This window comes from Pollachius pollachius, assembly GCF_949987615.1.
Source record: "Pollachius pollachius genome assembly, chromosome: 19".
In the NCBI taxonomy this organism is placed as follows: domain Eukaryota; kingdom Metazoa; phylum Chordata; class Actinopteri; order Gadiformes; family Gadidae; genus Pollachius; species Pollachius pollachius.
Window position 1 is genome coordinate 19,974,792 of NC_136952.1, and position 12,693 is coordinate 19,987,484.

Genomic DNA, 12,693 nt, shown 5'->3' on the forward strand with positions numbered 1-12,693 from the left:
TTCTTCAGGACCTCTTTTTCATTAAATTCCCCAGACCTCTGTCTCTGAGCAAAATACACAGGAAACAATGTAGATCTCTGATGGAGCCGCTGTTTACCTGTCATTTGGAGATGGGAAGCGATGCCACAATTCACACACACACACACACACACACACACACACACACACACACACACACACACACACACACACACACACACAAACACACACACACCCACACGAGTGTGTCAGATCAGAACGTAGGATGAGACGGCAGTTTGGAGACAGACGCTTACGTGGTGCTTAGGACAGCGTGTGATGAATACGAGCACGCACACACACACAATTAATATGTATAATAAAATAAATACTAAACACTGATGTCCAATTTTTTAATAAGATCAAGTCACAAAAGGCAGCAAACATGAACATTATCGCATATGTTCATCCATATGTAGGCCTATGATGTACAAATACAGATTTCCATGCAGGTGTATTTACACTAATTCCATGTGATGGACGTGAGATCAATGTATTATCATAACGGCACTATATATGATGCAGTCGGGAGCCCCCTATCGGAATTGGGATTAACTGCAACAACGTTGAACGATCGGACCCAAGCAACAGCTAGGTCAGTTGGGGATCAGTAAACCGACCTGTAAAACAAGAACAGAATGCTATAAACGCAGGACTAATCATTCATTATCATTATTTAATGCTAGGGTAGGAAATTTGCAGAAACAAGCCAGAGTAAACTAAATGTGGACATTATCCAACCGAAAAAATCCCAACCATCCCTTCAGGCGCCCCTTCAAAGCCACTCCCCAAAAACACGTGACTAGCTCGCTAGCTTTAGCAATATACTGGCGAGACCACGCCTCTTCCGGTAGAGCCCATGTGACCTATGAGATCGAAAAACATGAATTGGTTTCAATGGAGAGACAGTAATTATCTTCTGGTCCCAGTCTTTATATGCCCCGGATTACACATATGCTGTTTGTGGATTTAAATGATATTTTTTCATGTCAAGAGTTTGACCGTTTATTGTGCAATTGTTCAGTTGAATGCTGTAGAGAAAACACAATGAGAAAGACTACACGTCTCGTATGTGACGTCAAGCTCCCTGCGACTGGCGTGGACAAGAACGACAATCTCCCCATCGGCATAACTGAAACTCTCCACATGCCCCGACCTATAATGGTTTTCACCTCTTTCGATGCTTTTATCCTCCCCTTGGAAAAAAGCGGTGAAGTGGAGCAGAGAGATCGCCATGTCTGTACCAGAGTGGTGGTGACGTATATCATTCGCGTCGAGAGCAGCGAGGGGCTGTAGTTCACAAAGCGGCCTCACACAAAACCTAACATTATCAAACTTCTTCATGATTTTTTTTTTATTTCTTTGCATGAAAAATTATCATTTGAATCAACAAACAACATATGTGTAATCCAGGGCCTATAAAGACTGGGACCAGAAGATAATTACATTCTCTCTAGTGAATCCAATTCATATTCATTCAATTTTCGATCTCATAGGTCCCTGGGCTCTACCGGAAGGGGCGTGACTTCGCCGCTCTATAGAGTGCAACAGCGTCCGCCCCCTATATAAGAGCTCTGGTTCGGGAAGTACGTTTCACGTTCATTTTCTCACGTTACTTGTTTATAGATTCAATTTTGTCTTCATTCAACATAATATATTCCTAGCTTTCATACTACCCACATTACTAAAAAGCACTGCTAGTGCTATATCATATATTTGTACTTTGTTTTTCATCATTTATTCTATATCAACCTATGTTTCAACATGTCGAGCTCATTTCCTCTACAGCTCTAACAACAACTATAACTTTCCAATAATCTAAATCATGGTTACTGTGGTAAGCGATCGAGTTCAGTAGTAAAAGCTGTAATAGTCATCCACGACTTGACTTTTGCGGGTGCGGATAAACGTTTCCGTGGTAACAGCGAGCTCCACCAATCAAAGACGTTATGTTCCACTTTAGGATTATGGGTGGTGCAGTGGTTTCAGAGTGGGTTCAAATAAAACATGTTTTTCTAAAAACTACATGTTGCCCGTTTAACTTGTGGCTTCTGCAGGAGCATATACCATTGTTTCGCAATAGATAGATTTTAATGAAAACCTCTATGGAGAAAGTTAATTTTAAATTCCGGAACCACACTGGACATGACTAGGCAGCTTTATAGGTCTGCGTAGTCTAGTAGAAGACTCAGTTCATGCCGAACGAGTGCATGGGCAGAGTGAGCAAAGAAGGGTAGCTTGGTAAACAGATAGCTAAGCTGGCTCAAATGAAATGATTGTCTAATTACAGACTTATAACACGCCAGCAGCCCTTGATACATTCAGAGCATTTGATTTATTGATGGATCGTTTTAACATCTGGCTAAATGCCTCAAACCCATCCTGTAGCAATAGATAGTTCTTAGGACTATTGTTAGCTATTTATGGTAACTTCACATGGGGAGATGAACTAAATCTTCTTCCTGTGAACAAGAACAAAGCTCCAAAGTATATCTTTGATCATGTTTTGCTATTACTGTAGCTACATTTCCGTAAATAGTAGATTTGACTTGATGACTTGATGGTGCCAAAGGGCGATTGAGAGTTGATGAAGCAGTCTTAGTCTTACCTTGTCAGGGTTGATGGTGGGGCATGCCCAGTTGTACAGGTAGTAATGGAGATAGTCTTTACTAGGGACAAACTTGAGCTTCTCCAGGAAGCAGCTGCTTCCCATCACATCCAGCACGCTGAAGAGGTCCAGACCTTTCTGTAAGAACACAACAAAGATGGGAAAAATACAGACAGAGAAAGGTAGAGGGAGAGGCATACAGAGGGAGAGATGGAACAGCAGACAGACAGAATGAGAGAGAGGGAGACGGAGACAGACAGAGATAGACATAACAACAGGGAGAGAGGGTTCATTAGGGAACTAGTGATGCGGGAACATACATTGACCCTTAAACGTTCTCCATGCATTTAACCTTTTTCCGATCCTATCCTTTATTATTAATTCAGTGATAATAGTGCAGCTCACTTCAACCTGGTTCCTGAACGTCAGCACATAGCTTATAATGGCTGTAGTTTAGCTGTGTATGTGTGTGTATGTCCTCAAGCGTGTGCGCCCATCTGTGAATAAAGCAGTTAAGAACGCTGTTTTCCCAACACAACATACACTTATTGCAGGTTAGGTTTATACTATAGCCTATTGTAACATTTGAGTTATTTCAGAAAGACCGAACAACCACAATTTTTTCTGTGACGATGAACTCAGTTTGAGGTTCAACGTTCCCCCTTTTCTGCCTCCTTATCTAAATAGCTCATTGTGCGGATTTATTTCAGATTATTCTTGTTTACACATTGAACAATGGTTCACACATGTTACAAGAGTCCCAAATGATGTCCTTGATGTTTTGAATAAAAAGTGTTGAATATCAATATCAGCGGTTCATCGTGTGAACGATCGTCCAGAGTCTAGTCTTCAGAGCAAGACTGATCTGAAAGAGGCTGAAAGAACCGTTACTCTGCAGTATACAAACTCACAGCCTTGGCCAGCACCAGGGTGTCCTCAACAAGGTCCACCGGGTCCGTTGCCGTGGTGACACAGTATAACAGGCGGGCCTCCCTCAGCTGGCTGTGGACAGGATGGTTGAGGACCCGAGTGGAGACGGTGTAGAAACTCACAAGGTCGGTCAGCCCGGTCCCGTCGCTTGCCTAGAGAGAGAGAGAGAGAGAGAGAGAGAGAGAGAGAGAGAGAGAGAGAGAGAGAGAGAGAGTGGGAGAGAGAGAGAGAGAGAGAGAGAGGGAGGGAGAGAAAGAGAGAGGGAGAGAGAGAGGGAGGGAGAGAGAGAGAGAGGGAGAGAGGGAGAGAGAGAGAGAGAGAGGGAGAGAGAGAGAGGGAGAGGGAGGGAGAGAGGGACAGAGGGAGAGAGAGAGAGAGAGAGAGAGAGAGAGGGAGAGAGAGAGAGGGAGAGGGAGGGAGAGAGGGACAGAGGGAGAGAGAGAGAGAGAGAGAGGGAGAGAGAGAGAGGGAGAGGGAGGGAGAGAGGGAGAGAGAGGGAGGGAGGGGGAGGGAGAGAGAGAGGGAGGGAGGGAGGGAGAGAGGGAGAGAGAGAGAGGGAGAGACAGGGGGTAGGGAGAGAGAGAGAAGGAGAGAGAGAGAGAGAGAGAGGGGGAGGGAGAGAGAGAGAGGGAGGAGAGGGAGGGGGGGAGAGAGAGGGGGAGAGGGAGGGAGGGGGGGAGAGAGAGGGGGAGGGGGAGAGAGGGAGGGGGGAGAGAGAGAGAGGGAGGGAGGGGGAGAGAGAGAGAGTTATGGGGGAGAGAGAGAGAGTTAAGGGGGAGAGATAGAGAGGGAGGGGGGAGAGAGGGAGAGAGAGGGAGAGAGAGAACGAGAGAGAGAGAGAGAGGATGGCTAAGCATCAAAATCATACCTCAAAGAAGCCTCGCCCCACCCACCTGGAGAACGGTTGGGTCAGCCTGACCCTCACCAGCGCTAGAGTACAGGGTCAAAACAGGTCTGGTAGTATCTAAGGGGTACCATGTCACATGCCAAATTATACCAGGATGGGCTTTCTCTCAGAACATCGCAAAGCCCTGAGTTGCCTGAGCAAAGTTGAAAAAGCAAAGAACAATACCTTAGCACTTGGAACACGATATCTCCCAGGGTCTCAGACACAAACCAAAAGTGTACTCAGAAAGACCTGAGCAGAATTGCTTCAACTCATTTTTTTATGCAGCCTCTATTTAGTCAGGTGACTTGCATTTATCCTGTTGAAGCCTTAGTTTTGACGTTTTAATAGCTATGTCATTCATACACTGAATAACATATGTATATATGTATATATATATTCCCATATACATGTTGTAGTTCTATTTATCCATCTATCCATTAAACTACAAGCCCCAAGTTTCTCTTCCAGTCAGCTGAGCCACAGGACACACCTCTACCACATAGCTGTCCATCACGTCCTCCCTGGGCAGCAGCCAATGAACAGCCTCCTGGGGCGAGAGGGCGGGGCTTAGACCAGACTCCAGAAAGTGTGTGTGGAGCAGGTTCATGGCCCCGGGTATGTCCTCAAGAGCCAGGGGCCGCAGGCCCGGGGTCTTAGGAAGCTGGGCAAGAAGAGGAAGCAGGAATGATACGGTGCTAAGTTTCAGGTCACATCGTGTGTACCCAGTGGTGTCCAAACTGTGGGTCATGAGCCACAACAATAACAAAACAACCAAATATATGCATGCATGCCTACATGCTTTGTGCATTTCATCTGATCTGTATGTTTGAAGAATGAAAGGGGAATACTGTATTTTTTTAACAATAAACTTAGATAAATCTTGACAATAGTTGACGTGGTAATGAGTATTGCTTCAACCTATTATTACATTTGAACGGTATGGTAACTTCGGGAAATAAAATACATTATTGTTTGGCTACATTATTAGCAGACGAGTTGATGTGCCTGACAATGACCAGGTGAAGTCGACTGTAATAGGGTTTGTTCGCCGCCAGGGGGCAGTGCACACCAACCTTGGGTAGGCGCTGCAGTTTGAGGTGGAGTTTGGTGTTGAGCTTCAGACCAGGATAGTCAACATCCATTAACTTACGGGGACTCAGCGGCCGATGCCAGAATCTGATCACAGAAATTGCGCCCGCACACGCACACGCACACTAAGTATTGACATACTAACAAAATAGAAATGATTCCCCAAACACATTTTTACTCATTTTGAAAAGGATAATCTATAATAATTTAACCTATCACCACCTTTTTTTTTAAACAACTCTGTCAAACCAATCATAACCATTAATTAATCCCAGATCCCTGCCTAACCCAGATAAAATATCCCTTATAATGCTTTTTTAGGGTTATTAATTGCATATATATAATTCCTTATAATTCTTCAACTGTTCATTTCTGCAAAACCAATTTCAGCGTCTTTCAAAAACGTTCTGTTTTGTATCGTGTTGCTTTAAGGCCCGCCTCCCAAGTAGCCCAGTCTGCTGTGATTGGTCAGCATGAGCCCTCTGTTGCGATTGGTCAAACCCTTTGCACTTAACGCGTTTGTTGTGACGGAAGTAAAGTTTGAGCTCAAGCATCCTGTGTCTCTCACTTATTGAAGGGCGTTCTCGGTGGAGAGAGACTACGATTTCTCGAGCTTAGCAGACGTTAAACATGTAATCGTTACATACAATTACAACTAGGGCATTTAGCAGACGCTTTTATCCAAAGCGACTTACATCGGTTAATACACACATTGACACACCGACGGCAGAGTCAACCATGCAAGGCGACAGCCAGCTCGTCAGGAGCAGTTAGGGTTAAGTGTCTTGCTCAGGGACACATCATCACTGCTCTACCTCCTGAGCTAAGCCGACCCACTCTCAGTCTAACAGTCTAATGCAAAGGGAAAAGCATGATGTCCCCCCTTTGACATGCCAGGGGTCACCACATGGTAAAGGCCTACCGGCAGGTGGCCAGAGGGGTTGGTAGGACCACGGGGGCCGTGTAGACGGCCTGGGACAGCCCCTGGTGCTGCGCCCTCCTGGTCAGCTCCCGGATCAGAACTGGACTCATCCTCTTCTGACGCAGCTTCCTGTGGACACACAGGAAGTTGACCTGTGCCACCTTCCTCTCCCTGGAGCGAAAAAATCATAATATATCACCACATGTCATATCAATTTACATCACACTTACACAACTACACTATAAGGTACTGGGTTCATTCCCCAAAGTCTGCAAATCTACACCCTGACCCCTACCTGCTCCTTAATGACCTGTCTCCACACTGTCTAACCCCTACCTGCTCCTTAATGACCTGTCTCTGTACTGTCTAACCCCTACCTGCTCCTTAATGACCTGTCTCTGTACTGTCTAACCCCTACCTGCTCCTTAATGACCTGTCTCTGTACTGTCTAACACCTACCTGCTCCTTAATGACCTGTCTCTGTACTGTCTAACCCCTACCTGCTCCTTAATGACCTGTCTCTGTACTGTCTAACCCCTACCTGCTCCTTAATGACCTGTCTCTGCACTGTCTAACCCCTACCTGCTCCTTAATGACCTGTCTCTGTACTGTCTAAGCCCTACCTGCTCCTTAATGACCTGTCTCTGGACTGTCTAACCCCTACCTGCTCCTTAATGACCTGTCTGTACTGTCTAACCCCTACCTGCTCCTTAATGACCTGTCTCTGTACTGTCTAACCCCTACCTGCTCCTTAATGACCTGTCTCTGTACTGTCTAACCCCTACCTGCTCCTTAATGACCTGTCTCTGCACTGTCTAACCCCTACCTGCTCCTTAATGACCTGTCTCTGTACTGTCTAAGCCCTACCTGCTCCTTAATAACCTGTCTCTGGACTGTCTAACCCCTACCTGCTTCTTAATGACCTGTCTGTACTGTCTAACCCCTACCTGCTCCTTAATGACCTGTCTCTGTACTGTCTAACCCCTACCTGCTCCTTAATGACCTGTCTCTGGACTGTCTGACCCCTACCTGCTCCTTAATGACCTGTCTCTGTACTGTCTAACCCCTACCTGCTCCTTAATGACCTGTCTCTGTACTGTCTAAGCCCTACCTGCTCCTTAATGACCTGTTTCTGTACTGTCTAACCCCTACCTGCTCCTTAATGACCTGTCTCTGTACTGTCTAACCCCTACCTGCTCCTTAATGACCTGTCTCTGTACTGTCTAACCCCTACCTGCTCCTTAATGACCTGTCTCTGTACTGTCTAACCCCTACTTGCTCCTTAATGACCTGTCTCTGTACTGTCTAACCCCTACCTCCTCCTTAAAGGAGACATATTATACCACCAGGTGTGAGTGTGATTTGCCTTACAAGCCGTTTCGAAAATCTGCCCCATATGACATCACTATTTGGCGTGTCTATCCAGTACAGATCTAGGTGGACACGCCCACTGGTGATGTCTTATGGGGCAGATTTTCGAAACGGCTCGTAAGGCTAATCACACTCACACCTGGTGGCATAATATGTCTCCTTTAATGACCTGTCTCTGTATTCACTGTCTAACCCCTATATGCTCCTTAAAGGGCCCAAATCATGCCACCAGGTGTGGTTGTGATTAGCTGGTAAAAGCTGTTTGAAAATCATTCCTTCCCTGTGCCATAGTGACATCACAAGTGGGCGTTTCCACCCAGATATATGAAAGATAGATGAGCAATGTTTGGTACAGTCCACTGGGTAGGCTGGTAGGCTGATCTATCCAGCGTACATCTCGGTGGACACGCACACTTGTGATGTCACTATGTCACATGGTAGGAAGGATTTTCAAACAGCTTGTACCAGCCAAACACACCCACACCTGGTGGCATGACATGAGCCCTTTAATGACCTGTCTCCACACTGTCTAACCCCTACCTGCTCCTTAATGACCTGTCTCTGTACTGTCTAACCCCTACCTGCTCCTTAAGGACCTGTCTCTGTACTGTCCAACCCCTACCTGCTCCTTAATGACCTGTCTCTGTACTGTCTAAACCCTACCTGCTCCTAAATGACCTGTCTCTGTACTGTCTAACCCCTACCTGCTCCTTAACGACCTATCTCTGTACTGTCTAACCCCTACCTGCCCCTGCTCACTGATTAGCTTCCAAACTTGACAAAAATATAGATGCATCAAAAATATGACACTCCTAAATATATGGGTAATATCTCTTATATTTTGAATTGTATGCAGATAGAGCGCCTAATACAGTCAGGGGAGTTTCTGCGTTTGCCGTCTCTCTTTCTTTCTCTCTGTATGTCCTATATCTCTCTGTTAAGCATACTTTTACATCATGCCCCTCAGATCATTGTATCATTTTATGTATCATACGAAGTATAGCTCTACCTAATGACACTTATCTAACCAAAATAACTTTTATAATTTAGAGGGCTCACTGATAGAAAACATAGCTTTTGCTCACGTATCATGAATACGAAGGTTGGTGGGAGCAGCGGAGATGAACCCAACCAGCTTCTGATTGGTGCTCACCCTGACTCCACAGAGCCACTGGGCCTGCCAGCCAGGGGGCGTTAGGACCCTGGGGAACAACACAATAACAATAATGCTCAACGATACAACAGGTTTACAAAATAAAAGTTTCAGCGTTAACGGAAGTACAGCATGCTTCAACAAATATTAATTGGCAATATATTCAATATATTTATTTTACAATTATAAAGAAAGTACCAATGTTAGACTTGTATTGTGAAGCCAAATATAGTAATAATATGACCAATGGGCAATGCCAGGTTTTTTCAAAGTAAGGGTACTTCAGCATTAGCCAAAGTCACTTTAATTGCTTTTGATTGGGAACAAAACATGTCGATGTTATCCATTTGAACTCATAGGGTTGTACCCTATGGTTCTAAAAAAAGAGTATATCCAGATGGTTGAGCTGAAGTGCTGTGTGTGGGGGGGGGGGATCTTTTACTTTGTGAAAAGGGGGGAAAATTAGGAATTACAAAGTATGATGAGGCTAGGTAGGATCACCCCTACGGCTGGCGAATTCTAAACTGTCTCCACCATCCATTACAGAGCCATTGATGAGGAGCATCATTTGGAATTGTAACCTAGTAAAAACTGCCCTGACAAATATTGCATTGCAAGCATATAAAAGCTTGAAAAATCACAATGGAACAATTAATTGATTGATCTTGGAAGGGGTTTAACTGCAGCAACAACAGTAACACCTGTAAATCATACGAGCGAGGACAAACATTAAAGAAAACTGTAATCTCACTAATGGTAAGACCTATTTTGGAGCTCACCACTTCAGGTATTCAGGGGTGAATTGTCGTCGGAGTGTGTTGTCGTCCTCCTCAATGTAGTTCTCACTGAGCAGCACACACAGCTCCTCCAACTGACCAACCCACCAGAAGAAACACTTTGATTTCCATTGTGTTTATCCTTTATTTAATCAGGCAAGTCATTAACAACTAATTATTATTAAAAAATGGCAGACTGGCGAGTGGCAGAAGCAACTTGAGGGAAAAGGGCTGAAAAATGGCAAAATGGTTGAGAATACAAAAACACATTGAGGTAGACCTGGTGGAAAAGAACCAAACAAATACAGGGTTAAAGATGTTTACACACCTATAGGAAGGCAAGGATAGTCTAGTAGCTACGGGTAACCGACTCTCAACCGAAATAAAAAAAGCCGAAAAGATGCCTTGTGGATGTCCTTCAGCATGATGCCATAGCCCCCATACCGGATCCTTAAGGACCTGTGCCTTCACTTTGAGCCATTTATACAAACCTGTTCACTACACGAATAAAGAGTTGAATAGAAGATGGGAGCACCAGGGTCTATGAATACAGGGCGTTGTTAACTGAGAACTTAGTATTTCAGTTTATGCTTCTGATATCAATGTCCCAGTAAACATATTGACATCAAACCATTGTACTAGTTAGTATAAGTAGCTTGTAGCTCTAAATAATTAAGTCTGTTAAATACAGGAGCTTAATGTGACATGTCAAACCTTTTAATTACTTTGAACTATTAAACTATTGAACTATTAAACACTATTACATTTGTATAGCTCAAAAGTCAGCCATTGCTACAATTTGTGTTATTAAAAAAAACAACGTATAATACTATACTATAAATATTCTTTAAAGTCATCAATCTATGGTGGTGTGGTTCTGCGTAGGTGACCCACCACAGACAGGCTGGCGGGGTCCAGAGTGTCCCAGGTGAACCCTGGAGGTAGGGAGTATGGTTCCCGGCGTACCCCGCCGTCTAGCTCCGTTATCGGGCCGATCTGGGTCCCAGCAGCGCCCCCTGGTGGTGCGAGTGGAGTGAAACACGATGGGATGATATTGTGTATTCTCTCGGAGAGAAGATTTAAACAATGAAAGAAGACATAATTTCGGTCCTCACAATGATGAGACTGCCAGATTGTTTTTCAATGTATACAAAGGGCTTTTCCAGGAAGTAAAGTGATCAAGTGAAGAGAGGTTATATCATTTATGATTTTGTTTTTTGTGATTAGGATTCATATTTTTTTACGGTATAATCATTAAAACCTTTCTTTCAAAATGGTTGCATGATGCTTTTGGTGAGAGTAAAAACACTTTGACAAGATGAATAAAGGGTGTTCCAGCGCCCGAGGCGGTGGTTACCCAGTTTGGGGACAGGCTGGGAGCCCCAGAAGCGGTAGGTGTGTCTCTGCGCCTCCTGCAGGGTCCTGGGGAGGCTCTGGCCCAGAGAGAAGAGGTGCAGAGCTCTCTGGATCTCCTGCTGCTCCTCCTCGGGGAGAGACTCCAGCTAATGGAGGACGTAGTGTGGCGCAGTAGATCATAAGATAGTATAGTACAGTGTACTACAGTACAGTAGATCATAAGATACTATAGTACAGTACTACAGTACAGTAGATCATAAGATAGTATAGTACAGTACTACAGTACAGTAGATCATAAGATAGTATAGTACAGTGTACTACAGTACAGTAGATCATAAGATAGTATAGTACAGTGTACTACAGTACAGTAGAGCATAAGATAGTATAGTACAGTGTACTACAGTACAGTAGATCATAAGATAGTATAGTACAGTGTACTACAGTACAGTAGACCATAAGATAGTATAGTACAGTGTACTACAGTTAAGCCCAGTATAGCATATAGAATGGAATAACATAATATATATATATATTATAATGTAATGCAATAGTCGAATGCAATAGAACAATTATTGTTCTACAGTTATTGGGTTGCGGTTGTTTCACTGCTGAATAGTATAAAAGAGAAGAAACAAGCCTAGCTATTTAGACACTAATTCAAGTTGACGGTGAGTTCAGATCCAGATCATCGGGAGCAGATTGGGTGCAGGGCGTCCTGTTCTAGGGTTCATCCATGTTTGGTGAGTATGAGAATTAAGTTTTTCCTTTCAATATCTTTCCTTTTAATAAGTGTTCTGAAACGAGTATCAAGGCAACAAACCCGGACCAAAATGTATTCATTGTTAGATAAAATAGTGAAAAAACTCACTATGTTATTGCTCAAAGTGCATATCTCATCTCAGTTGGTCACCTGTGGTGTTTTATCCGTCAATAGCGAGTCCATACATTTTTTTCATATTTTCAAACACATGAATACACTTGTACAGCACATGCACAGAAAAGCAGTCAAACATACAGTACATACATTAGATATTTGTACCCTGGTGGACGCACGCACGCACGCACATACACACACACGCACACACACACACACACACACACACACACACACACACAATTTGCTCACCATGGCAAACCGGTCTTTGGGCTCCTGAGGTCTCCAGGACTCTGAATTCTTTTGCTTCTTTTGCTTCTTCTGTTGGGCTTTACCTCCATGGCCGCCCTCCTCAGTCAGCTGGAGAACACTGAGATATAACCCCCCCCCCCAACCCAGGTCAGGGTACAACAAACTGCATAAAAACCATTACCGGGGCTCGATGAAAGCGGGTATACTCACGGTGAGTCAGAGTCAGTCATTGCAGAGTAGGGGGAGACGTCTGGTTATGAACGAGGTGTGTATGTGTGTGTGTGTGTTCTGACATATTAAGGGCTTTGCTTATCTTGGTCGACAGCAGGGGAGGAGTCGCCCACGCCAACGGTCACGGTAAACCGTAGAGAGATAACTCTGAGCTATACTTGGATTTTCATTTATTTTCAACAAAGATAAAATAACAACTAAAACAAATTAAAAACATGAAAATG

The 12,693-nt window shown here is 44.2% G+C and overlaps 1 protein-coding gene across 1 annotated transcript; it reads right to left on the reverse strand.

Moving 5' to 3' along the window:
• Positions 1 to 370: 370 nt before the first annotated feature.
• LOC307090628 (glycylpeptide N-tetradecanoyltransferase 1-like) lies at positions 371 to 12,485 on the reverse strand. Its single transcript, XM_079757365.1, has 12 exons — positions 12,449 to 12,485; positions 12,239 to 12,356; positions 11,114 to 11,258; positions 10,651 to 10,772; positions 9,760 to 9,851; positions 8,913 to 9,029; positions 6,457 to 6,627; positions 5,519 to 5,621; positions 4,936 to 5,106; positions 3,538 to 3,708; positions 2,627 to 2,764; positions 371 to 638 (listed from the first exon to the last, which is right to left on the reverse strand). Exons 1-12 carry the CDS (start codon positions 12,466 to 12,468, stop codon positions 615 to 617), a joined length of 1,392 nt encoding a protein of 463 aa, XP_079613491.1. The 5' UTR covers positions 12,469 to 12,485; the 3' UTR covers positions 371 to 614.
• Positions 12,486 to 12,693: the final 208 nt, after the last annotated feature.

Bases quoted from the DNA above. Each gene is read 5' to 3' on its own strand.
- LOC307090628 (XM_079757365.1), bottom strand. From the start codon at position 12,468: ATGACTGACTCTGACTCACC. The intron at 12,357-12,448 runs GTGAGTATACCC...GTTATATCTCAG, and splicing joins ATGACTGACTCTGACTCACC to TGTTCTCCAGCTGACTGAGG. The intron at 6,628-8,912 runs GTGAGCAAAAGC...TTTTCGCTCCAG, and splicing joins AACCTTCGTATTCATGATAC to GGAGAGGAAGGTGGCACAGG.